Source organism: Heloderma suspectum, chromosome 2 (assembly GCF_057233095.1).
Source record: "Heloderma suspectum isolate Gila_16-S chromosome 2, 16-S_ref, whole genome shotgun sequence".
In the NCBI taxonomy this organism is placed as follows: domain Eukaryota; kingdom Metazoa; phylum Chordata; class Lepidosauria; order Squamata; family Helodermatidae; genus Heloderma; species Heloderma suspectum.
The window spans coordinates 29,255,047-29,281,560 of NC_139459.1; the positions used below are offsets into that span (position 1 = coordinate 29,255,047).

General features: G+C 44.5%; 1 protein-coding gene across 3 annotated transcripts in view; it reads right to left on the minus strand.

The window, feature by feature from the left end:
• The window catches only part of RICTOR (RPTOR independent companion of MTOR complex 2), a 108,119-nt gene extending 82,425 nt beyond the window's left edge, over positions 1-25,694 (minus strand). For all 3 annotated transcript variants that reach the window (XM_084833105.1, XM_084833106.1, XM_084833104.1), the window contains exons 1-3: positions 25,525-25,694; positions 25,290-25,337; positions 5,365-5,462 (exon numbers count right to left, since the gene is read on the minus strand). In XM_084833105.1, the coding sequence (XP_084689231.1) occupies positions 5,365-5,462; positions 25,290-25,337; positions 25,525-25,573 (195 nt within the window). In that variant the 5' untranslated portion in view covers positions 25,574-25,694. The remainder of the gene's footprint in view (positions 1-5,364; positions 5,463-25,289; positions 25,338-25,524) is intronic.
• Positions 25,695-26,514: the final 820 nt, after the last annotated feature.

Here is a 26,514-nt window from a genome sequence, read left to right on the forward strand (position 1 = left end):
AGCCTTCCCCCTCTGCAAGGGTGGGGGACCTATTAAAATGATCCACCCCCGGAGGCTAATGGATTCTGTTGGATTCCAGAGGGCTCTGGGGGATTTTCCTGCTGGTATGGCTAGTGCTCCTGTCGAAGACCAGGTTGCTCTGTGGAATGCAGAGATGACTCGGGCGGTTGACACGATCGCGCCCAAGTGCCCTCTCCCTCTGAGCAGAGCCCGGCCAGCTCCTTGGTATACACCTGAGCTGAGGGCAATGAAGCAAGCGGGGAGACAGCTAGAATGCAGGTAGAGGAAAACTCATGTGGAGTCTGACCGAACACAGGTAAGAGCTCACTATCGAGCCTATTCTGTGGCAGTGAGGGCGGCAAAGAGACAGTTCTTTTCCACCAGCATTGCATCTTCTCAGTGTCGTCCAGCGGAGATTTTCTGAGTGGTTAGCGGCCTGTTACATCCTGGGCCAGGGAGAGAGACGGTGGAACCCTCGGTGGCATGCTGTGATGAGTTTGCAAGGCACTTTGAAGATAAAGTTGCTCAGATTCGTCATGAATTGGACACCACGATTAATGCAGTTCTATTGGTAGAGGCGTTCAGAGCACCGTCTGGTCCAGTTTTATTGGATGAGTTTCAGATACTGAGGCCTGAGGATGCGAACCTGGTGCTTGGCCAAGTCTGATCGACCACATGTGTGCTTGACCCTTGTCCTTCATGGCTTACTAAATCAAACAAGGAGGGGATGTCCGGCTGGGTCCAAGAGATTGTAAATTTCTCCTTGAGAGAGGGAGTGGTGCCTGCCGCTTTAAAAGAAGCGGTAATTAGACCACTCCTGAAAAAGCCTAACCTAGACCTGGAGGATGTTAACAATTATAGGCCAGTGGCCAACATCCCCTTCCTGGGCAAGGTGCTTGAGCGGGTGGTTGTAGGACAGCTCCAGGAACTGCTGAACAAAACGGATTATCTAGATCCATTTCAATTGGGCTTTAGGCCTGGTTTTGGAATGAAAACTGCCCTGGTCACCATGTGGGTTGACCTCTGCCAGGAAAAGGACAGGGGAAGCGTGACCCTGTTGATTCTCCTGGACCTCTCAGCGGCTTTCGATACCATCGACCATGGTATCCTTCTGGATAGGGTGTCTGGGCTGGGAGTTGGAGGCACTGCACTGCACTGCAGTGGTTCCGCTCCTACTTGGATGGCTGATTCCAGAAGGTGGTGCTGGGGGATTACTGCTCTGTGCCATGGCAATTATGCCATGGGGTTCCACAGGGCTCTATTTTATCCCCTATGCTGTTTAACATCTACATGAAACCGCTGGGGGAGGTTATCCAGAGGTGTGGGCTGAGGTGCGGGCTGAGGTGCCATCAATATGCAGATGACACCCACCTTTACCTCTCTTTCTCATCAAACCCAGGTGAGGCAGTGGCTGTTCTGAATCAGGGCCTCGGCACGGTAATGGACTGGATGAGGGCCAATAAACTGAAACTCAATCCAGACAAGACAGAGGTACTGTTAGTGGGTGGTTCATCTGCCTGGCTAGGTGATATTCAACCTGTTCGGGAGGGGGTTGCACTCCCCCCTAAAGGATAATGTTTGTAGTTTGGGGGTGCTCTTGGATCCAGAACTGTCACTTGAGGCACAGGTGAACTCAGTGGTACGGAGCACTTTTTATCAGCTTAGGCTGGTATACCAACTAAGCCCTTATCTGGACAGAGATAGACCTAGATACAGTTATCCATGCTCTGATAACTTTTTCGTCTGGATTACTGCAATGCGTTATACGTGGGGATGCCTTTGAAAACGGTCCGGAAACTTCAGCTTTAAAGCGGTCCAAAATAGGGCAGCAAGATTGTTAACAGGGACTGGCCAGCAAGCTCATATTACGCCAGTACTTTTTCAGCTGCACTGGCTGCCAGTCCATTTCCAGGCCTGATTCAGAGTGCTGGTATTTAACATTTAAAGCCTTTAACGGCTTGGGGCCAGGTTACCTGAAGGATTGCCTCCTCCCATATGTGCCTGCCTGGACCTTAAGATCATCCACAGCAGCCGTTCTCCGTGAGCCCCTGCCAAAGGAAGTGAGGTGGGTGGCTACTACTGCTGCGGCACGCCGGATGTGGAATGACCTCCCTAGTGAGGTTCACCTGGCACCTACATTGTATTCCTTTCGGCGCCAGGTGAATATCTTTTTATTTTCACAGGCATTTTAGCATTTTAGTTTTCCAGACTTTTAGCTTGCTGTTTTAAATCTGTATTTCAAATTCCTGCATTGCTGCTAGGTTTTATTGTGGTTGTATTGTTATACTGTGGTTTTAATGTTCTGTATATTTTAAATTGTTTTATTGTGTGCCGTTTGGTTTTAATTTTTGTGAACCGCCCCGACAGCTTCGGCTATTGGGCAGTATAGAAATGAAATAAATAAACAAACAAATAAAATATACGGTTTCAACTTTTCACAAATTGTTAGATTTCTTGATCAGCAATGTAACTTCAATGTGACGATTTCATGGTTCCCTGGGCACTAGTTCTTAGAAAATCCACTGAAGTGTTTGTTGTCTCTTATCAGCAATAAGACCATGAGGAGAGCAATTCAAAGAGTACGGCAATTATAGTTTCGGAACTGGACTTGGCTGTTGCTGTTTTTTACAGGCCTTTGTAAAATAAGTCTGTCAGACAAACAGAACTTTCTTGATAGAGATAATGTCACTTCAGGGGTCTGAAGAATGCTTACCTCACAAATGATGACACTAAATTGATGCAGAGAAGGAAAAGCAGGACGTGATCTACCAGCTATAAACCAGTTTCTTTGGCATATGCATGTAAGGGAAGTCATGTATTAAAGCATCTAGTATTAAAAATATCCTCTAGTATTAAAAAGCATCAAAACCCAATTGCTCTGTTTTGCACTTTCCTAGCATACCAGAAACTGCCTACATGAAATGACTTGTTGTATTTGTTTAAACATTGTCTAAGAAATTAGAATCACTTTTAAAAAGGTACTCGCTTGCTAGGTATGTTATAAAAATGGGCTAAAACAATTCTACAAATATATTTTATGTTTCTGATGGTCAGCAGTTAGCTATGCTTGTTACTCAATATAGTGAAATCATGTCAAGTGAGAGACACAACTGTAACACACATGTTTGAGAAATCACATCACTAGTTCCCTCTGTCTTTCCTCTAAATAGAAGATTTAGTTGTTGTGTTATACTTCAAACAACTGCATCATACAAGAGCTCTGAAAAGCTGGTAGGCTGCATTCAGTGAAAGCTGTCTGAGGATAACACTGGATAAAAAGGTTAGAAGTTCAAAGTGGCTTTTTTTCCTTTCCACATTATACATAATTTAACAAAATCAGCTAGCAAGATTTCACAGAAGTACCAAACGTACATATTCTTAGCCTTGATCCTTCTGCAGTTCACAGATTACACTTTTTAGGTGAAGAAGTAAAAAAAGCCATATGTATGCTACAAACACGTAATTCTCAATGCATATATAATACAGGTGGATAGGATGGTAAGATGAGATTGATTGTGGCTCCCTAATGCCTGTATAAGCAGTGACAAAACGTAAGTTTACAACTTTTAAAAAACAATCATAAGTATTCAGCTAAGCCACAAGTTATTAAAGTACTTTCCACAGGTAAGAGGCCAACTTCAAGGAATATTTCTCGTATTTGGCATCATAATGAGTCCAGAAAAAATGTTGGGGTACAGAGATATATGGAGAATTACATAAATGAGAGAACCCCTAAGATTTATTCAAAGGGGTGGGTGTATCTTTAAGAAAAGAAACTCTACCTAATGTGCAAGTGCATGTCTAATTGTTGATAGGTTAACTGTCAATAGATAGCAGCTGAATATATGAGCCTCAGTGGGGATAGAAAAGGGGGGACATGCTTTTCCACTTCTACTCTCCTGAAATTTCCCCTACCCTGATAGGTCTGAACACTAAGACTCCTGTTCCAAAAGGATCACTCCTCTTGGGGGTGGGGGTGCAGGTACACTGAAACATTTTGTTTGCAGGCCCCACTTGTATAGAATAATTCCACCTCAAAATGCAAATAAAATTTTATATAACAGCAAATCCGCATTCAAAACATACACAAATTAAGACAGTATTGTTTTAAATTAGAACTGATGGCATAATAATAAAATTATTTAAGCAAAGAAAAATAATAGGAGTGCAAGAAACATTAGCTTTTAAGAGAGGAAAATTTTAGCCTTTAAAGAGAGGCATATCCCCACTGTAAAAAAACTATTCAATTGAATTATACTCAAAACAGTTTGCACATGATTAACAAACCATGGGTTGTTTGGGAGCACACAAGACCAAGCGAGCTGGCCCCCACCTGCTTGCCCATTTCCACTGTGCTAAACAACCTAGAGACACCACATCCTGGGCTTGTTCTCTGTGACATGCAAACTCAGAACTCTGGGGTTGTTGAGGGAGAGACAACCCAGAGTCTAAACCCAGGTTTGTCCTTGGCTTAAAACTCTAGGTTGTTTTTCCCTCAACAACTCGAGTTCTAGGTTTGCACATCATGGAGAACAACCCCAGGGACACGGCATGCCTGAACTGTTTAGCGCAGTGGAAGTGGACGAGCAGCCAGGACCAAGCACCATTGGTCCCAAACAATCCGTGGTTGTTTATCCAACAATACGTTTATCACGGAAGAAATCCTGTCATGCTTTCCAACCCAGACTTGTCCAACAAATTTTGTAGACACAGCTTTTTTATTAACAGGGGATTGTTATATAAACTGCAGTCTGACAGGAAACATACGTATTCCTTATTACAGCCAATTATTATTATTTAGAATCAATGGGTCATACTCTAAATTGAATTTATGCTATTTAAGTACTACTGACACTCATAGGTGTCAATAGCAATTCATATAGCTAATATACTACAACAAGAACATACCTCTGTCCAAAATAACATGCCTGAGATTATGTATTTCTAGTATGCCAATATCGCCCTACATGACATGCTCAGTATTTCTGTCCTTTTTAAAAGTTTTACAACCTTCCTATTTCCATCAACATCTGAAATGATAATCCATGAATTATGCTAACATTTTCCTCAAAATACGAATACCATATTTTGTGTCCAAGATGCTTTAATATGGTTCATTCTCACTGCATTGAAATTTTTGCTTAAACTCTTGTATTACAAAGCTTGTACATGACCAACTAATTAGTAAACTGCCAGCTGGCATTCATGAAATAATCCTTGACTAACCTTGATCACTTTATCATCCCATTAATACATCATTAATTCACAAGAGTTTTCCATAACATGAATTTTGTTATTTGATTCATTCTATACACCTGATGCAAACAAAAATACAAATGCTTAAACACGTATCAAAATGCTTACCTTAGTAAAATTATTCAAGTGGCCTAGCTTTCTCATATTTGAAACCCCTTGCAATTTGGCCACATTTTGGAGAATCTCTCTCAGGTTATCAGAAGTGTCTGCAAAAGAAATAAAGTATTGGTAGACACCACTTATGGAAACTGTATCCTTGCAACCTCCTCCAAGAGACAGTTGACTGAAACAATCTTGACTTTCTTAGGGCATAATCCTATGCATGTTTAGACAGAAAAAAGTCCTACAATTCCCAGCATGCCCCAACCAGATTGTGCCCTTAAGATGTGTTGTGTTTCTAAGGTCACCAATGTCCTGGTAGCAGGACAATAGCTTAAAGACGAAGAAGAGAAGGGTGATTACAGAGATAAAAATGTTTTCCTTGCTCAAACAAGCAGTATGTTTATTCAATATAAAACCTCAAAGAGACAGAACTATCTTGAGACTACAGGGTCATAAATTACTTTTGAAATTTAAAATATCCAAAATGCATACAAGATTGTGTTTGCAGTATATTCATAAGCAAAGGATAGATTCAGAAAAAGGTAATCATAATAGTTCAAAACTTCTGATATGGTTACATGCTTGTAATGTGAATGAAGCCAGTGAAGGTGTACCTTTTCCAAAGGCTGCCCCTCCCAGCCCCAAAACAGAAACCACCTACAACCTACTTCACAAAAGGTCTCCGGTCCTTACCCAGATTACATCTCTTATATAAATCCAGGAATTAATCGTGGCTAGAGCTGTGTTGCATTTGGAAGATATGTCAGTGGGGTATTTACTACTATTTAATTGTAGGGGGCAATTATGGACTAATAAACTAGTTTAACAGGTTTTATTGTTGAAACTGACAACAAGTTTTTGAATTTTGATGAGAGTTACAGGAAACTACTGAGGAACTTCCCTAGCCTTTTTCAGGTTTTTCAGTTATGTGCAGAAATAACACGTGTGTATGTTGGGGGGAGCGCGGACGATGAGCATGGTGATTCCACCCTCCCATTGGCATCCCCATCACCCACTGACTTCTGCAATGGGGAGCCTTTTCTCCTCATGTAAGCTCCTTATGTGAAGAACCCCAATTTCTCAGGGTTCTATATTGCAGATGGAGCCTATGCTCCCCACTGCAGATGATATCCTTCCAACTTTTGGAGGGCAATGAGTATTGTGGGTGGAACCACCATCCTCACTTTCCCCCTACACAGAAGTAGAATGTCTGAATAGCCTTTGATAAAGAGTGTAACCACTCAGAAAACAGATCCCAGTGTTATTCCTTAAACTGTCTTCAAATCCAACTTTGTGAAAGTTTGTTGTGAATCTGAATAAATGAGTTCACTTCATTAAGGGGGGGTGTGTGCTTTTATTTTATAAATTTACAAGTTTGTGTTTTTTGTTCTAAAAGGGCCAAATTAAAATTCTAACCTAACTAAAAGGCTGCATAACAATCACAAACTTATATTTTATGTTAAATCACCCCTGCAGCCAACTCCTATGAGGCAGTGGCAGTATTAAGTATTCAGCAAGCAGCAATGTACTAAAAACCATTAAACATCACTATTGTGGTTGAAATTCCTTTGACATTATACCACAATTTGAAGGACTCATACTTCAGACAAGGAATAGACTGTTAACCATATCCCATTTTAAAAGTTCAGGATTACTACAGGAAAAAGCACCTTCCAAAGAACATTTCGTCCAGTTGAAGAGCAAGCAGTACAAGCCACAAGCAAAGGAAGATTAAAGAGAATGGTGTTGGTATGTAAGTACCACTAACAATTTGTTATAACCCTTAATTTCAAGGGTATATAATAGATAGGGAAAGTTGCTTCCCTATAATTTAACATCACTGGAAATATCATTTCACTGATTCTTATTCTTTTGTTTTGAGCTTTCAGTGTAATACTGGCAAGAGCTACCCTAGCTTTCTAAGTTTTGGGCTATGGGAGTGATTTGGTGTTACATCCCAAGTACCAGCTGCCAGTGCCTCAGAATCCTCTAAAACAATTTATTTCATCTCCTTCATGAATAAAAAAACAAGATGCTTCCTCAATAAGTCTCCTCAAAAGGAAAACATTTTAACTTGGTCAAAGGAGCACATTGAGCAAAAGTTAATGATCTTTTTTCTTCTCTAGGTAAGTAATAAAAAACCCTCTTGACACAGACACCTTAAAAATCACTGAAAATAACATATATGACATGTTATGGTGGGGTTTGGCATGCATCACTAATGCAGTCTGCCCCCAAAGCATTTGCAAACAAAACATGAAACCGAATCACAACAAATTCATATCCCTGTATCATCACATCCCGGAGAAAAACAACTTCCTGCCTACATGTGAAAGCAAAATATCCTTTGTCATGACTACAAGACATAACACGATGCAGGTGGGACTGTAGCTCAGTAGTAGAGCACAAGCTTTACTTGAAAAAGATTCCAAGTGTAGTCCTTGGCATCTCTAGTTGAAAGGATCAGGTCTGTAGCAGTATGGGAAAAATCTCTGCCTGTGGTCACGAAGAGCCTCTGCCAGTTGAGAATAGATAGTACTGGACTAGATGGACAAATAATCTGATCTGGTTCAGTCAGCTTCTTAGTTATGTTGGATGGGGTAATTTCTTTAAAAAAAAAAAAAACCCTCCCCACACAGCATTTCTTTTATAAGAGAAAATAGCCCTGCTCAAAACATCTGGATTTTTTCTCCAGGTAGCTCTGGCTCCCTTTTTCCTGCTAGTATGTACAAAGATCACTCTACTACACAACACTACATTACAGAGTAGAAACTTTAAGAAACAAAACTTGTTGCAAGCACAACTATATAAAAATTCTGGATATTTTGAAGCTATGGAAAATAAACTTTTTCTCAGGGAGTTTTTTTCTCCAGAAACACCCCCCCCCCGCCCCCTGGCGACGTATATGGGGAAACAGAAATATATATGAAATGCTTATTTTCTTGCCACACTTAAACGTATTTACTGCTCTTACAACATAAAATGCGTTATTTGTAACTTAGCATATACAATGGTACTGTTTGCCATTTATGACAATGACAGAGCAATTTTCTGTATTAATTTAAGTATTTTTAGGCCACAAGACCCATGCCCTCCAGGATGTTTTGTGCTGCCCCCACCACGAGTTCTGCTGCTGAATTCACCACTGATTTTTGTTGTTGCTGCTGGAGCTTTTCCTGGAGCTGCTCTAGAAAGCCAGTCTCAGAAGGCTAGTCCTCTGATTGCTGGAGGCCAGAGCGTCTTCTAGAAGATGCTCTGGCAGCTGCTGTGCGAGGGTTCTATGACCCTCTAAGTGTCAGTGCTGTTGCTGCTGCAGACTGGAGCGAACTGTATTTTAAAAAGTAAGTACAAAATGAGATTGATGGTATGGGTAGAGGGGAATTAAACGAATGTGGGGAATTGGTGGCACATGATGTATAAACAGAGCAAAGCAAATCAATTCCATTGAAATAAAATAAAGATTAAATGAATATTAATGAAATCACCCTGGAAACTTAGGAGGTGGAGGGCATGTTTGACAAAAGGAAAATAATGGGTAACTGCTACCAAGGTCTCTAATGAGGAGGGTAATATGGAATTATGTTGGTGCATGTGCAATCTGTTGTGGGCTCCCCACCAATGGATGTGGCCCTCAAGGTTGAAACATTTATGCACCCGTTTTAGGGTAAAACACCCTACCAAGGTGGCATACATTAAAAACATTCTACGCATATTTACTCAGACCTAAGATCTACTCTGTTTAGTGGAACATTTATTTATTTATTTATTTATTAAACCGACATACTGCCCAACTGGAAGATGCCTGTGGGACAATTTTTGGTCATAAAAAAACAAAATAAAATAACTGAAACAATAAATACAACAATGAAAATGTCAAAATATTACAACATTAAAAGCATTAAAAAGCAAGCAGTAAAGTTAATAATCAGAGAAACAGATTAGGAGTTAAATGCCTGCTGAGGTCTAAATGTATAAAGTGAAGACGTCGGGCGGATCTCCCTGGGAAGGACATTCCAAAGAAAGGGGCAACTACAGAGAAGGCTCTTTCCTGATAGTCACTTGTCGCACCATTGTGGGCAGCAGAACCCACAGAAAAAAATTTGAAGATGATCTAAGCAGGAACATATGGGGAAAGGCGCTCCTTCAGGTAGACTAGTCCTAAGCCGCTTAAGGCTTTAAAGGTTAGCATCAACACTTTGAATTTATTTATTTATTTCATTTCTATACTGCCCAATAGCCGAAGCTCTCTGGCCAGTTCACAAAAATTAAAACCAAATGGCACACAATAAAGCAATTTAAAATATATAGAACATTAAAAACACAATATAACAATACAACCACAATAAAACCTAGCAGCAGTGCAGGAATTTAAAATACAGACTTAAAACAGCAAGCTAAAAGTCTAGAAAGCTAAAATGCTAAAATACCTGGGAAAATAAAAAGGTATTCACCTGGCACTGAAAGGAATACAATGTAGGTGCCAGGCGAACCTCACTAGGGAGGTCATTCCACAGCCGGGGTGCCACAGCAGAAAAAGTCCCCCTTCTAATGGCCACCTGCATCACTTCCTTTGGCAGGGGCTCACAGAGAAGGGCCGCTGAGGAAGATCTTAAGGTCCGGGCAGAAACATGTGGGAGGAGGCGATCCTCCAGATAACCTGGTCCCAAGCCATTAAGGGCTTTAAATGTTAATACCAGCACTTTGAATCGGGTCCAGAAATGGACTGGCAGCCAGTGCAGCTGAAAAAGTAGTGGCGTAATATGAGCTCACTGGGCAGTCCCTGTTAACAATCTTGCTGCCCGATTTTGGGCCAGCTGAAGTTTCTGGACCATTTTCAAAGGCAGACCCACGTATAACGCATTGCAGTAGTCCAGACGAAAAAGTTATCAGAGCATAGATAATTGTATCTAGGTCTATCTCTGTCCAGGTAAGGGCTTAGTTGGTATTCCAGCCTAAGATGATAAAAAGTGCTCCATGCCACTGAGTTCACCTGTGCTTCTAGTGACAGTTCTGGATCCAAGAGCACCTCCAAACTATAAACGTGATCCTTTAGGGGGCGTGCAACCCCCTCCAGAACAGGTTGAATATCACCTAGCCGGGCAGATGAACCACCCACTAACAGTATCTCTGTCTTGTCTGGAGTGAGTTTGTTTATTGACCCTCATCCAGTCCATTACCATGCCAAGGCCCTGATTCAGAACAGCCACTTCCTCACCTGGGTTTGATGAGAAAGAGAGGTAGAGCTGGGTGTCATCCGCATATTGATGGCACCCCAGCCTACACCTCCAGATAACCTCCCCCAGCGGTTTCATGTAGATATTAAACAACATGGGGGATAAAACAGAGCCCTGTGGAACCCCATGGCACAATTGTCATGGCACAGAACAATAATCCCCCAGCACCACCTCCTGGAATCGGCCATCCAAGTAGGAGCGGAACCACTGTAGTGCAGTGCCTCCAACTCCCAGCCCAGACAACCTATCCAGAAGGATACCATGGTCGATGGTATCGAAAGCCGCAGAGAGGTCCAGGAGAATCAACAAGGTCACACTCCCCCTGTCCCTCTCCTGGCAGAGGTCATCCCACACGGCCACCCTCCTGGACCCAGCTGGACATCCCCTCCTTGTGTGATTTAATAAGCCATGAAGGGCAAGGGTCAAGCACACATGTGGTCGATCGGACTTGGCCAAGCACCAGGTTCGCATCCTCAGGCCTCAGTAACTGAAACTCATCCAATAAAACTGGACCAGATGGTGCTCTGAACGCCTCTACCAATAGAACTGCATTAATCATGGTGTCCAATTCATGACGAATCTGAGCAACTTTATCTTCAAAGTGCCTTGCAAACTCATCACGGCGTGTCAACGAGGGTTCTACCATCTCTCTCCCTAGCCCAGAATGTAACAGGCCACGAACCATACGGAAAATCTCCGCTGGACGACACCGAGAAGATGCAATGCTGGTGGAAAAGAACTGTCTCTTTGCCACCCTCATCGCCACAGAATAGGCTCGATAGTGAGCTCTTACCTGTGTTCGGTCAGACTCCGCACAAGTTTTCCTCCACCTGCGTTCTAGCCGTCTCCCCTCTTGCTTCATTGCCCTCAGCTCAGGTGTATACCAAAGAGCTGGCTGGGCTCTGCTCAGAGGGAGAGGGCACTTGGGCACGATCATGTCAACCACCCGAGTCATCTCTGCATTCCACAGAGCATCCTGGTCTTCGACAGGAGCACCAGCCATATCAGCAGGAAAATCCCCCAGAGCCCTCTGGAATCCAACAGAATCCATTAGCCTCCGGGGGTGGACCATTTTAATAGGTCCCCCACCCTTGCAGAGGGGGAAGGCTGCCAGGAGTCTAAACCTCAACAGGAAGTGATCTGACCATGACAAAGGGACAGATGTTAATTCCATGAAGTCCTGAGCCGCCCTGGATACAGTGGCCTCAGCATGGAAGTTGAGATCCCCCAGGACCATCATCCTAGGGGTCCTCAACACCAAGTCCGAGACCACCTCCATCCGCTCAGGCAGGGAGTCTGATGGGCAGCGGGGTGGGTGGTACACCAACAGAATCCCTAAACTGTCCCAGGTACCCAACACAAGGTACAAACACTTAAGATCTGCACTGGAATGAGCAGGAAGCCTAGAGAGGGAGATTGAATTCCCACAGACCACAGCAACGCCCCCTCCCCGACCCTCGAGTCAGTGTTGGTGCTGCACTGAGTACCCAGGAGGGCACAGCTGGGAGAGAGCGACCCCTCCCAGTTCCCCCACCCAGGTCTCAGTAATACATACCAGGTCAGCCCCCTCATCCACAATCAAATCATGGATGAGGGAGATTTTATTTTGGGTCGACCTGGCATTCAACAGCAGCAGCACCAGACCCGAAGGCATACTGGTAAGGCTGCCAGGAACCATCAGGTTGGGGGAAGAACCAGAAGAGGGGGCAGCTGTAAGGTGCCTAGCCCCTCTTCTCCTCAGCTGGCCTGTTAATCCCCCAATGCCATACCTCCCCCTGTCTGTGACCAGTTATGGTGGCAGCTCCCCGACCCCGAGTTGCTCAATAGCCCTCCCTAATAGACACATATTAAAATGTTATGATATAAAATATACAACAATATCAAAGAAGATAAGAGATAAAAGAGACCAGCAGCTAAGAAGGGGCAGATAAAATCTACGTTTGCCCATTTCTCCCTGATCTTTAACGCTGCTGCCTTCTGCTGCTGCTATGTCCTGCTGGTGTCTCTGAAGAGGCGGTGGGTGGGTCTTCCTGTGCTGTTCCATGCGTCTCCAGGTGCGACGGTAAGTGCGCACTTAGGATCGCACTTGGCACAACACCGAGACGCACACCGAGGGGCTCCCTCTGGCAGCCCCACCTTCAGTACATGTTTGGCAGGGGCAGAAGCAGGCTCAGTGTCTACCTGGTGCAGCTGTCTGGTCCTCCTTCCCCACAAGCTCCCCTTCTGGAATTGAGCCCAGAAACTGACTGGCAACCAGTGCAATTGTGCAGCACTGGATTAATATGTTCAAAACAGCCAGTAAGCAGTCTCACTGTTCTATTCTCTATTAGGCATGCATAGGACTGCAGCCTTAAAAACATAAAAGCCTTAGTTCTGTAGAAGCAAATCTGTGAATATACCAAATACTACAAATAGCTGCAAACAGCTATACCTTGTACCACCTAAGCTCATATTTCTTAGTTATTGCTGTATGAGAGGTACAAAAAACACCTTGAAAATAGAAACCACAAATAAACAAAAGTATTATTTAGGCAGAAGCAATCTTGTTCAGTCACAATAGCACATATTTGGATATCAAATTCACTCTCACATCATAGAAAACATTGAACTCTACAGTATACACAGGAGCTATTATTCTTTAATGCTTCATACTGTTTCTTCTAAAAACCTTCAAGTGACACCAAGCTGCCTCCCCCCGCCCCGTGGCAACCTTTTGGGTCAATGAGCACATCTGGAATTTTGAAACTGTAGTGGCTGCTCTAACAACATGGATACCATGGAGGGGGGGAGATGGCCAATCACAAAATGGCTGCCATTCCATTGATTGTTCTGCAAACCATTTACCAGTCTTTGGTACAAAGCGACCTATGTGTCCAAGTGCAAACTTAAACTCTTCTACCAGTCCTATAATCTGACACAAAAGCGAAAGAAAATCCAAGAGCTTTACCTTAAAGAGCTTTCAGAAATTTTTTTTTTTTTCAGAAGGAAAAACTCCAGAGCTAGAACAGATTGATGTGGTTTGCATGGTATGGCATGAAATTGTGGGTTATTTAACCCTAATTTGCAGGGACGGGGTACCTTGTACCGTGTGCAAGCTGTGTCCACTTTCTGTAAACAACCTCCGATCAATGCAATCAGAGGTTGTCAGCCTTACATGCAAACCTGGACCATTGGGTTGTTTAGGGGCTAAACAACCCAGCAGTCCGACAACCGCCAATCAGAGGTTGTTTACAGAAAGAGGATACAGCTTGCGCACAGCATGCATCCCCGCAAATTGTGGCTTAAATATACCACAATCTCCCACTGTGACATGCAAACTGGCCCATTTTCTTCCTCTCGCAGTGTTACTAGTGTAAATTGCCTTGATTTTATGCGAACTGTTTTGAGCAAGAGAAAACCATTTCATAAAATACATAAAAGCTGTTTACATAAAATGCATGTAAAATAAAATACATAAAAACCATTACATAAAATCAAGGCACCGTGCATGCTTTGCAGTTACATTTTGTAATGAACACAAAACTCTGAATGCTTGAAGCAAGTTTCTCAACTAGAACCATTAAAGCAGTTCTCTTACATAGTGTCCTTGAAGATTAGTAGAAAAGCTCCTGAAACACACACTGGTTGCATTTTCAACAATTACACAGAAAAGAATGCAATTATATTTTTAGCTTGTAGTCATATTTTCAAAGTTTTCTCCACAGAATCTTAAATTCAGAGTACTTCAACAACCAAAAGAGAGCAGAGTTCTCAATTTAGAAGTGTTACGTAGTATTACATATGTACATGTCTGTTTAACCTCATTATATTATCAGTTCAGGTATACCACAATTTGTACTATGTGAAAGCACTAACGTTACTAAGATGTCAAAAGGAGCTTGAAAAAATATGGTATGCAGTAAAACCATTACTGTATCAATTATGGAAACTGCCATCTGAATTTTAAAAAAGATTTCAAATAAAATATGCTTATATTTTAAACAAGGTGAAACTTTATAAAAATGAGAAGGGGTCAAAACAGCACTTATATACAAACTGCTTCAAGTCGATATAAAATTGCATATTCATTTTTCCTGGGCTGGAAAAAGTAGCACCTGTAATGAATTTTACATAACTAGCAATTATAGACGCTAGGAAATAAGCAATCATATTTTAATACCATTAAGTATCATTTCCCGAATAAAGATAATCTTGCCACTGTGATCCATGTTCTGCTAACTTCCATGTTGGGTTACTGTAATATGTTATATTTGGAGCTGCCCCTCAGAATGGTTCAGAGGTGTCAACATATCAAGAATTCAGATGCTAGTATTCTGACTGGTTGACCAAGAATCTGGAGACATGCCACATTAATTCTTATGGAATTACATCAGCTCCCTATTTGCTACTGAGCCCAATTCAAGGTGCTGGTTATCACCTATAAGGCCCTAAACAACTTGGGCCCCAAATATCTGTAGAAACACTTCCTCCTGTATCATCATGTCCATACATGAAGATTTTCAGAGGAGATACTACTCCAAGCACCATCAGCAAAAGAAATACAAAAGACGGCCTTCTCCATGGTGGCATCTCAACTACGGAATGCCCTCTCGAGGGAGATATGAACACTTTCTTGTCATCACCAAATCAACATTCATTTTTGCCCAGACATTTTAAATGATGTTTTTAACAGAGATTCATTTGTTGCTTAGTTTGCTGGTTGAATAGCTTTTATGCCTCTCATCTTGTAATTTTATTGTTATTATACTGCATTTGTCATCTTATAATATTATCTACACTGCCCTAGGATCTCTTGTGGATGAAGGGTGGTTTATACATTTTAAAAACAAATAAAAATAAATCATGAATTCAGCTGAATATGGTATACACAGAGATAGAGAGAGAGAGAGAGAGAGAGAGACGGACAATGTGTGTGTTTGTGGGTGTATATGTGTGTGTATTTATATATCCTTAACTGAACACTAGAACCCATTTGAAGGCCTGCGTGGTAGTTATGGTGGCGAAGACATTATTTTTCTACGCAGGCACCATGCCACTCTCATACATGCCTTGGTATTCTCTAGACTGGACTATTATAATTAGATCTACACAAAGCAGATCTACATGACAGTTCAGAACTGGTCAAGAAATGGGAGCATAATTTCTAACTGGGGTTAGTCACTGATACTATATTGTTCCAGTGTTGAGCATTTCACTAGCTGCTGATTCACTTGGGGACTGAATTCAAAGCACAGTTTTGAGCTTTAAAGCCCTAACAGCCTGGTTGCTAAATATCTTAGACAACACTTTCACTACCCTCCCTAGCCATTAAGATCTCTAGCTGGGGCCTTGCAATGGGTATCTTCCTGGCGAATAAGAGATTGGCATCCACTGGGAGCAGAACCTTCTCAACAGTGGTATCTTTTATCTAATGCTCTCACCCAAATACTCTTTTGAAAGCAGATTATCATTTTGTTTTGAGAGTAGTCCTTGGTGGAATACTTTTTTACCTCTGTGGTGTTTTTCCTCGGCCATCCTTTCAAACAATAAAATTTTACAGACCTCAACTATTTTTATAATGGCTTTTAGTATTTCATTGTAAGCCACTTTTGACCATTCAATGCAAAAGCAAGATCAAATAATTAAAATCAGTAACACTAGCATGAAACTTCGTTCATAAACCATATAAAATTTAATTACTTGTGATTTTCCTCTATGCAAAATACAAATGTCACAATCTTTCTCTTTAAAGATAAGCATAGTTGTACAAGCATTTTATTTACACCAACAAAAGGGCATATTTGGCTAGACTGTACTGACTACATGCAAGAACCTTTTAAAACTGGAATTATAGCATAGATTCAGTTGTTTGAGCTCTACAAAGTCCTGAGGCCCTCTACTGTGCATTGCTCAGCCTATTAATTTTAAAGCAGACTTTCATGTCAGCTGGCATTATATCAGGCAACATTTGGCTTTGACAGAGTTTTCATTAGAAACGCATGTTTAGAATTTGTCTCTCTTACTTTTGCGACAGCCAAGTCCTGGAAAACCCCAGATTCCTGGTCACCATAGTGACCAGGAACATGAAATGTTCTCTCAAGTCCATGTAGGGCTGGGATCTACAAAGCTGATCACAGATAGTAAAATTTTAAATATATTCTGAGCCCTAACAGAACCCTTTAATGTACTCCCAAATATGCTCTTCTATGCTACAGATTTGCAAGGTCACACTGGAGCGGCAATGAGACATCTCACAGATAATCCCACAAATTCTAGTCAGATGTTTTATTGTTTTAGACTTAATAAGTGCAATAAGCAACATTTAAGAAGTATTTAATCACTCCTGGAACTGAGGAAACAAGAATTAAGAGTACACACTGCAGTTCAACTAGTGATTGTGCTTCTTGAGATAGTAATAATATTTATTTATTTATTTCTATACCGCCCAATAGCCGAAGCTCTCTGGGCGGTTCACAAAAATTAAAATCAAACACACAATAAAACAATTTAAAATATATACAACATTAAAACCACATTATAATAATATTATATTTATACCCCGCCTTTTTCCCAGTACTGGGACACAAGGCGGCTTACAAAAATTAAAACATATACAATTAAAACATATGAAAATATACAAAAGTTAAAATATAATTAAACAATACAATTAAAATTATAATTAAAACATTAAAACAGCATTTTAGCAGCTTACTCCCAGGTTCCAACTATGTCCCAAAAGCGTGCTGGAACAAGAATGTTTTAGCCTACCTCCGGAAACACATCAAGGAGGGAGTCATCCTAGCCTTCCTGGGAAGGTTGTTCCACAGCCGTGGAGCAGCCACTGAGGAGGCACTCTCCCGGGTTCCCACCAAACATGCCAGTGACAGAGGTGGGACTGAGAGAAGGGCCTCCCCAGAAGATCTGAGGACACAGGCAGGTTTATAAGGGAGGGTACGGTCTTTCAGATAACCTGGACCAGAGCCGGCTTTATATGTCATAGCCAGCACTTTGAATTGTGCCCAGAAACAGCCTGGAAGCCAGTGAAGCTGTTTTAACATTGGAGTTGTATGCTCCCTCTGGCCAGCCCCAGTCAAGAGTCTGGCAGCAGCTCTTTGAACCAAATGCAATTTCTGAACACCCTTCATAGGCAGTCCCACGTAGAGCGCGTTGCAGTAATCCAAATGGGATGTACCTAAGGTATGTGTCACTGTGGCCAGATCAGACATCTCCAGGAATAGGCGCAGTTGGTGCACTAGTTTTAACTGTGCAAAAGCACTGCTGGCCACCGCTGAAACCTGAGCATCTAGGCTTAGGGCTGAATCCTGGAGCACCCCCAAACTGCAAACCTGAGTCTTCAGGGGGAGCGCAACCCCATCCAACACAGGCTGAATCCCTATTCCCTGATCTGCCTTTTGACTGACAAGGAGCACCTCTGTCTAGTCTGGATTACATTTCAATTTGTTCTCCCTCATCCAGTCCATTACTGATGCCAAACACAGGTTAAGGACAGAAACAACTTCCCTGGAATCTGGTGGAAAGGAGTAATAGAGCTGGGCGTCATCAGCATATTGGTGGTACCGAACTCCAAAACTCCGGACAACCTTGCCCAGCAGTTTCATATAGGTATTAAATAGCATGGGGGACAGAACAGAACCCTGAGGGGCCCCACAAGCTAATGGCCATGGAGTCGAACAGGCATCCCCCAACACCACCTTCTGAGTTCGCCCCGCTAGGGAGGAATGGAGCTAGGGATGTCAGAGAATTCCACGACGGATCTCGGTGAGGCCGAATGCCAGTGCATTCGGCCCCCCGAAATCCATCGCGGAACGAAGCCCCCGCCCCGCCCCACGAAAGGCGCGCGAAACGGAGCACTTACCTGCTCCCGTCCACGCTGCTTTGCGAAAGGCGGCCGTCCTGTGGCCGCCATTCACTTCCTCCTCTTCATAGCCGTGATAGGTTACGTAAATACTTACATAGCCTACCACGGCTAACGCAGGGATGCCATTTACGTCCCTGCGGAGGCCGTGATAGGCTACGTATTTACGTAGCCTATCACGGCGGGGAGGGAGAACCCCAGCGTACGCAAATGACGGTGGCTATCGCCATTTGCGTATGCTCGGGTTTTTCCCCCTGCCGTGATAGGCTACATAAATATTTACGTAGCCTATCACGGCTCAATACAGGGACGCAAATGGCGGTGGCTATGACAGTCGCCATTTGCGTCCCTGCAGGGCTGCCCAGTGGCCGGATGTCCGGCTGCGGGCGGCTGGAGCCGGCCGGCGGCTCGGCCACAGAGTGGATCCAGCCAGGCAGGATTCCGGGGGGAGCGCCTCCCCCCCATCGAGGATTCCAGGGGGAGTGCCTCCCCCACACCACGGATGCCCCTGCGCGGAGCCAGGTAAGGGATTCGTACATCCCTAAATGGAGCCACTGTAAAACAGTACCTCCAAGTCCCATCCCAGAGAGGCATCCCATAAGAATACCATGGTCAATGGTATCGAATGCCACTGAGAGGTCCAGCAGAACTAACAGGGACACACTCCCCCTGTCCAGTTCCCGACGTAGGTCATCCACCAAGGCGACCAAAGCTGTCGCTGTCCCACACTCAGGCCTGAATCCAGATTGAAATGGATCAGGATAGTCTGTTTCATCCAGGAACCCCTGGAGCTGGGAGGCCACCACATGCTCTAATACATTGTCCAAAAATGGTACGTTAAGAGACTGGACGATAGTTATCTAGTATGGTGGGATTTATGGAAGGATTCTTCAACAGAGGTCTCACAACTACCTCTTTTAAGCATAATGGAACAATGCCTTGTTCCAGAGAGGCATTAACTACTCCTGTTGTCCACTCAGCCAGTCCTCCTCTGGCCTCTTTAATAAGCCAGGAGGGGCAAGGATCCAGCATACATGTGGTGGCGATCATCACTCCAAGGATCTTGTCCACATCCACGGTATTACCATAATGTTAGTTTTAAAAGCTTAGATTTGTTAAGTAGAAGTCCTTTTTAAACAGTCTTTCCTATAGCCATACCACCTTGAAAGTACTCAAGTCTGTTTGATAGCAGAAGTTAAGGAGAATTGGGCCTTGTTAGTACTTGGAAGAGTGTACACCTAGTAGTACTTGGTGCTACTGATCTTCTACTTTTTATGTGAAAGATCTTTCCCCGAAGCCCTGGGAGGCTGCTGCTACTTAAGTAAGACAGAACCGGGTTGGTTGGATAAATAATCTAGCCTGGTATAAGGCAGCTTCCTGCGTTATCTATAGCAGCAATCATGACAATTTATCACCATAGTCATTGGTCACAATTTCTGGCTGCCTGTGAGCCTTCCCTGAGTCCTGAAACACACACAGACAAAACTCTAGAAAGGGGTGGGGTCTTTCCCCACCCCTGTCTGGAATGAAGCAAGACAATACATTTTAATCATCATCATCATCCCTGCTTGCCTAGTTGTCTGCAATGCACAAATAATTTGGATGAGGAGAAGTTTCTCACATTCTCCTTGTCCAAAAATGAGATTGTCCACAAAAGGGATTCCTGGACACTGACTGCAACCATACAGTTTTTCACCCACCAAGCTAATTGCAGCTCACCTGCCAGGAGTGACCAGGAGCTCAATAAACATTCGGAGTGCCACAATGCATGACTGGTGGGTTGCATTCAGCTTGGTGGGTCATACATTATGTATGCCTACTTGAGGAAATTGTGGGCAACGTTGCACATGACATGGAATAATGGGGGGAAACATGCAAGTATCTTACATCATCTTCCTCCATGTTTGAGACCTAATCTGAAGAAATAGAAAAGGGAGGAGCACAATGAAGAGCAAAAATGTTTGTATTCCTTCTTAGCACAAAGGCATAGAAGCATAGCAAAGTGCACTAGTGGGTACTCTACCACCACTCTCACACCATGTGTGAAGCAGCGCAAGAGTTCTATTGAGATACAACTTCGCTATTGTTTACATGGATTACTTATCCAGGGATTATAAAGAGGAGGCAAGCTTTCAGTTCTGCCACACGCTGCTGAATCATTTTGAGCTTTCTTCAACCTCCCATTCACCTCTTAAAAGTAAAAACAGATCAGAGGCTGGGAATGCATTTAGGGGCTGTTATCCAAGGATCACTGAACTGGCTGCACAAACACAGATAGCAGTGCTCATTTTCAGATATCAAGGGACAAACATTAAGGTTAGTTGGTCCTAGGTTAGTTTTAGAACACACACAGAATGGTTAGCAAGTTAATCTATTTCACAAAAACATGGGCAGTCTACTGATGCACATTCAGAGAAATAGATGAGACAACAGAATGTCACACATTGTTAAACTGATGTACCTATTTGTTTGTGGTAACAGAAACTCTAATACAATATGGGAACAAGCAGGCTCACACTGGCCCAAGAGAAACAAAAGCTCCTTGATAAATAAGGAATTCTCAATGTCCCCCAAACTTTCAGCCACAGCATGCAGATGGCACAAGCTTCACTTCCCAGTCAGCAAATCAAAGTAATACAAAAACTGGGTACTGCTGAACTACTGCTTCCCCTTTAGACCCTTGTCCACCCTGGCTCATGAAATCTGCCAGAGCTGGACTGGATAGCTTGATCTCTGAGGTGGTAAATTGAGGTGAGGTCCCCACAGCTTTGAAAGAAGCTGTGGTGAGGCTCTTATTGAAGAAACCAAATTTAGATCCTATGGTTTCTGTTTTCTACCACCCTGTGTCAAATTTGCCATTCTTGGGCAAAGTGCTGGAGGTGTGGTGCCTCATAACTCCAAGCCATTTTGGATGAAATTGATTACCTAGATCCAATCCAATCAGGTTTCAGGCCTGGTTATGGGACAGAAACAGCCTTGGTCACCCTGGCTGATTATTTACACTGGGGAATGGATGGGGGGAGTGCAACCCTTTACCTGGATTGGGAGGCAGTTTTAACGTGGTTCTGGTCCTTTCTGGAGGAGCGGCCTCAGAAGGTGGTGCTGGGGGACTTCAGCTCCACCCATGGCCATTAGCCTGCGGGTGCCACAAGGTTCTATCTTGTCCCCCATGCTTTTTAACATCTACATGAAACCACTGGGCAAAGTCATCAGGTTTTGGGCTGAAATGTCATCAGTATGTGGATGATACTAAGCTCTACCTCTTGTTTCCATCTGCACATCCCAGGGAGGCTGTGGAATCCTTGAACCAGTGTCTGGAGGCTATTTGGGGATGGATGAAGGTGAACAAGTTGAAACTTAATCCAGACAAGACGGAGGTACTGCGGGTTGGGAAACCAACTACTTCAGATAGATGGTTATAACTGGTCTTAGGTAGGGTAGCACTCCCCCTGAAAGACCAAGTGTGCAGTCTGAGAGTCCTCCTGGACTCTGAGCTAACTGGGGAAGCCCAGGTGGCTGCAGTGTCCAGGAGTGCATTTTAGGCTGGTACGCCAGCTGCAGCCCTATCTGGAGAGTAAGGACCTTGCCTCAGTTACCCATGCACTAGTGACTTCCAGGCTGTATTACTGTAATGTGCTGTACATGGGGTTGCCTTTGAAGACAGTTCAGAAACTTCAGCTGGTGCAGAATGTGGCTGCCTGAGTGTCGGTGGGGGCAAGGCGATTTGATCACATAATGCCAACATTGCACCAGCTGCACTGGTTACCAGTGTGTTTCTGAGCCCAATTCAAAGTGCTGGTTTTGACCTTTAAAGCCTTAAACGGTTTGGGACCCAGTTACTTGAAGGACCACCTTCACCCATATAAGCCTGCCCACACTTTAAGTTCAGAAAGAGAGGCCCTTCTCATTTGTCCACCTGTGAGAGCAGTTAGGTGACCACATGTGAGACGGCCTTCTCTGCAGTGGACCCACACCTTTGGTACAGGCATGCTCCGTCATTGTAGGCTTTTAAGAAGGCCTTGAAAACATATTGTTTTACCATGGCCTTCTCTTGATATGACTGCTGCTGTTGCTGTTATTGTCATTGTTGTTGCTAGTTTTATTGTTGGCTTTTATTGTTGTTTTGCTATTTCATTGTGTTTATGTTTTTATCACTTTTAATGTTTTTATCACTTTTAACTGTTTTTATGTATTTTATTGCTGCAAGCTGCCTTGGGAGGGCTTCTGCCCTAAAAGGTGGCCAATAAATGTTTGAAAGAAAGAACGGATTTTTCAAGAAAAGTGAATCTCCTTTTAATTAGAACCCCAAACTTCAATATTGGGAATCTACATTACATTCCATCTTCCAATAAAACTTAGTCCCAACTAAGATGTTACCATAGCAGTATAGGAGCTGATTTCCCGTGGTCCAGTCCCATAACAACTCCAGTAATGTCCAGAGGAAGTACATGCATGGGGTGAATAACATAGTACCTTCCCACATGGATATCATCTGGCCACCAGTCAGACCTGAACACTAGACTGAAAGCATAATGAAATCCATAATGTGCTTTCACCTTGGTATTGTTATCTGCATACTATTTTGCCAGTTACTTCATTGTTGTCTTATTTTCTTGTGAAAACAGATCCATTTTTTATGTAAGTATTTCAAGTATTCTGTCATTAAGATAAAGTACCTAGCCATACAAAGGATGCGGGAAACATGACATGCAGCACTCTTAATCCTATTAAATATACGTACTCAAGTGTTGCATCTAAAATGTAATCACTGTTAATGTATTAATAGCTAATGGTTAAGTTGCCCTGGGACTACAGAGCTGAAGGGAAGAACGCTCCATCTTATGTCATTGGTCAGGGGACTACAGGCCTGTAAGAGGTTGTATTTCTTGCCTCTCAGGAAAAAAATCATGGCAAGGAGGAGACTAGCTTGGTCCCATCTACTGGCCAAAGAAGGAGAAGCAGTAGGCAGCTTGCCTCCCCACTTCCTCCCAGAAAGAAAACTCTGAGTGGTATCCAATATCACCCTTGTGCAGGTGGCCCAGGCATGGCAGCAGTGGCGATATAGCACTTCCGGGAAGAAGCACCACAACAAGTGGCAAAGCTCATTTCCAGAAGGGGCACGACCTGCCCCTTCCGGCAACAAGCATTTCCACTTGTTGCAGCCATGCAAGGCCAGCTTCCCGTGCACCACCACCCGCATGCTATGCACAAGGACGGCACTGGATACTACCCTCTGTTCCAACTAGTTGCCTGAGGACTGCAGAGCAGAAGGGAAGCACACTTTGACCTCTGCCTTGTATACGTATATATGTATGTATATATGTATTATTTTGATGTCTGTATGTATTATTATAAAATGCCTTGGGGATTATTTGATCAAAAGGCAGAATATAAACCTTCAAATTAAATAAACAACGAAGTAAAACCAAGCAATGAAATAATTGCCACACTATATACTAGCTAATTGTTCTATATTTACACAGCATATCAACAGTTAATAGGCAGCATATTTTGCTACAGCCCTGTACATTTTCATTACAAAATTGAATGCCTGTAATTGAATTATGAAACATCTTCTATGACAACTATAAGAAGCATCCAAAGGTCGTTCAAAACTGTCACTGTGATGAGAATTACAACCACCACTTTATCTTAAGGACTACATTCAGTCATATTTGAAGTCAGCTCGCCTATAGGGACAGGCAGGCAAGAGTTTAACTGTATCTACCAACAAGCTCAGGCAGTGATGGACTATTTCCAAGCAGTTCACTGACAACACAGAATCAGTTTGCAAGCAGAGTGTAGGAGGGAACAGGATGCCTTTGGAAAGACTCCTGGAATTTGCATATTGCACATTTTCCCTGCACGGAAAAGCTCAAATGCCGTTAACGGACCCATCTGCAGCCAGCAGACGGTAAATAATGAACCTGCAGCAGGGTAAGCCATACAAAACAAGCCTAGGGAGTGGGGACAGCAACATACTTGCCAATAATCCATCAGTTGCTTGTTGTTCCCATGCTCCCCCTCTCCCCTTTCCCCATGTGTCAAGCCTGCCTCAGGAAACAGCTCACCAGATGAGGATGCCCCCCCCCCCTTGTGCCTTAGATTTCTCCTCTTCCCATACAACAACATGTCTCCACAGAGGAACCTGTGGCTTTCTTAAATTGCCCACTTGCTTTTTACTATTTCACTCAGGCTCCATTCCCTTCTATTCTTTTCACCATCCAAAGCAAATGCCAAATTATTTCCGTTTAGAAGAGTAAAATGCCCTCCCGCATGAGTAAACAAAACGAGGGGGCCAGGGAGAAACTCAGTGGGGGCTGGGCGCTGCTTCTAAGCCGGCAAGGGGAGGCAAGGCCTGCTGTAGTGGGGGAAAAACCTCGCAGGCCCATCCTTCACATCTTTATCTCAGAAGACTCACTGAATGGAACAGGGCTGATTCCCAAGCAACTGCAGGCCTGATCCTATCGATTTACTCAGAAGTAGGACCCAGTGTGCTCAGTGGGGCTTTTTCCCAGATAACTGCGCATGGGCTCTTAGCCTTTGGGGGGCGGGCATGTGGACTGTTCCCCACTCCATATTCTCAAGAGATGGGATGGCTGCTGCCAGAAAGATACGTTGGCCCTCCCTTTAGCTCTCCCCTCCCCTAAAGTCAGGGAAGGGTTCTCAGACAGGAGTCCCCCCTGCCACCCGCCATGCCCGAGCCCCAGGCTCCATTCACTCCCATTCTGGAAGCACACATTAGGGTCTGGGGGAAGGGAACGGGGGCTGTGGAGTGGCGCGGGAAGGGAGGCGCTCGCTACGCGGTCCCCACCCCATTCCCCCCAGGGCCCCTCCGTTACCTCGGGTGAGATCGAGGGGGACGTTCTCCTCGCCGCTGTCGTTCCGGCCTGTGCGGGGAAGGCGAGAAAAGAAAATGAGATTTGGTGAGAGATGGGAGGAGGAGGAGAGACCGAGCCGAGGGGGCCGTGGAGCGGCAGGCTGAGGCGGCAGCGAGCGGACCGAGGGAGGCCCCGCTCCCTTTCCGCCCGCCACCCCTTCCCTTGAGGCACTAGGCCGGGCCCAGCTTCTCCTCACCTCGGATACGGAGGTGCCTCAGCGAGCGGGCGCGGAGGCTCACCGCCATGTTTACAGCCCCGCAGTCACAACACCGGAAACCTCGCCCGATCTCGCGAGAGCGGGGGGGAAGCCGCTTGCCTAGTTACTCGCGCGCCTCGCGGCCCCTCCCTCCCTCCCTCCCTCCCTCCGGAGCGCCGAAAGCGCGCGGGCGCGCTCGGAGCGGATGCGGCGGGGAGGGGGGCCGGCGGGCGACGCGCGGGGCTGGGCGGCGAGTGAGGGGCCCGCCGTGGAGGCGGGAGGGGCGGCTGGCCGACTGCAGGACGGCTGTGAGGAGGAGGAACGTAAACAGTGGGGTCCCACAGGGATCTGTTTGGGGGCCAGCGCTTTTCAGAAATGCGCTCGTGTTTTCGTAGAGTCGTGGAAGAGCAGGGCTGGAAGGGGCCTGCAAGGCCATCGAGTCCAACCCCCCGCTCAATGCAGGAGTCCAGGTCAGAGCATCCCTGGCAGATGGCTGTCCGGCCTCGTCTTGAACGCCTCCGGTGTGGGAGAGCCCGCCACCTCCCTAGGTTTTGCTTGTGGTTTCCTGGGTGGCCAGTGTGCCAACAGAATGCTGGACGAGATGGACCAGTGGCCAGACCCGGGGGGCCCTTCTTCCTTAAGATCTGGAATTAGGAGGGAGCAGCGAGGTGGCCAAGGTTGCGGGTGACGCCACATGATTTAGGGTGGTTAAAGCATAAGGGGCTGCGGCGAGCTCCAAAACGATCTCACCAAACAGGGAGAATGGGCATTCAAACAGCAACTGCGGTTCAAGTGCGTACCCCGGTGTAAAGTGAAGTGCTTTGGAGCAAAAAAAAAAGAAATAAAATCCCATCTTCAAATCTAAGCGGATGGGATCTGAGCTAGAAGGACGAGGCCTTGGGGTTGTGTGGACAGCCGGGTGAAAATGTCAACCCGGTGTGCGGCTGCAGTGAAAAAAAGGCAAGTTCCGTGCTAGGTATTGTTTAGGAA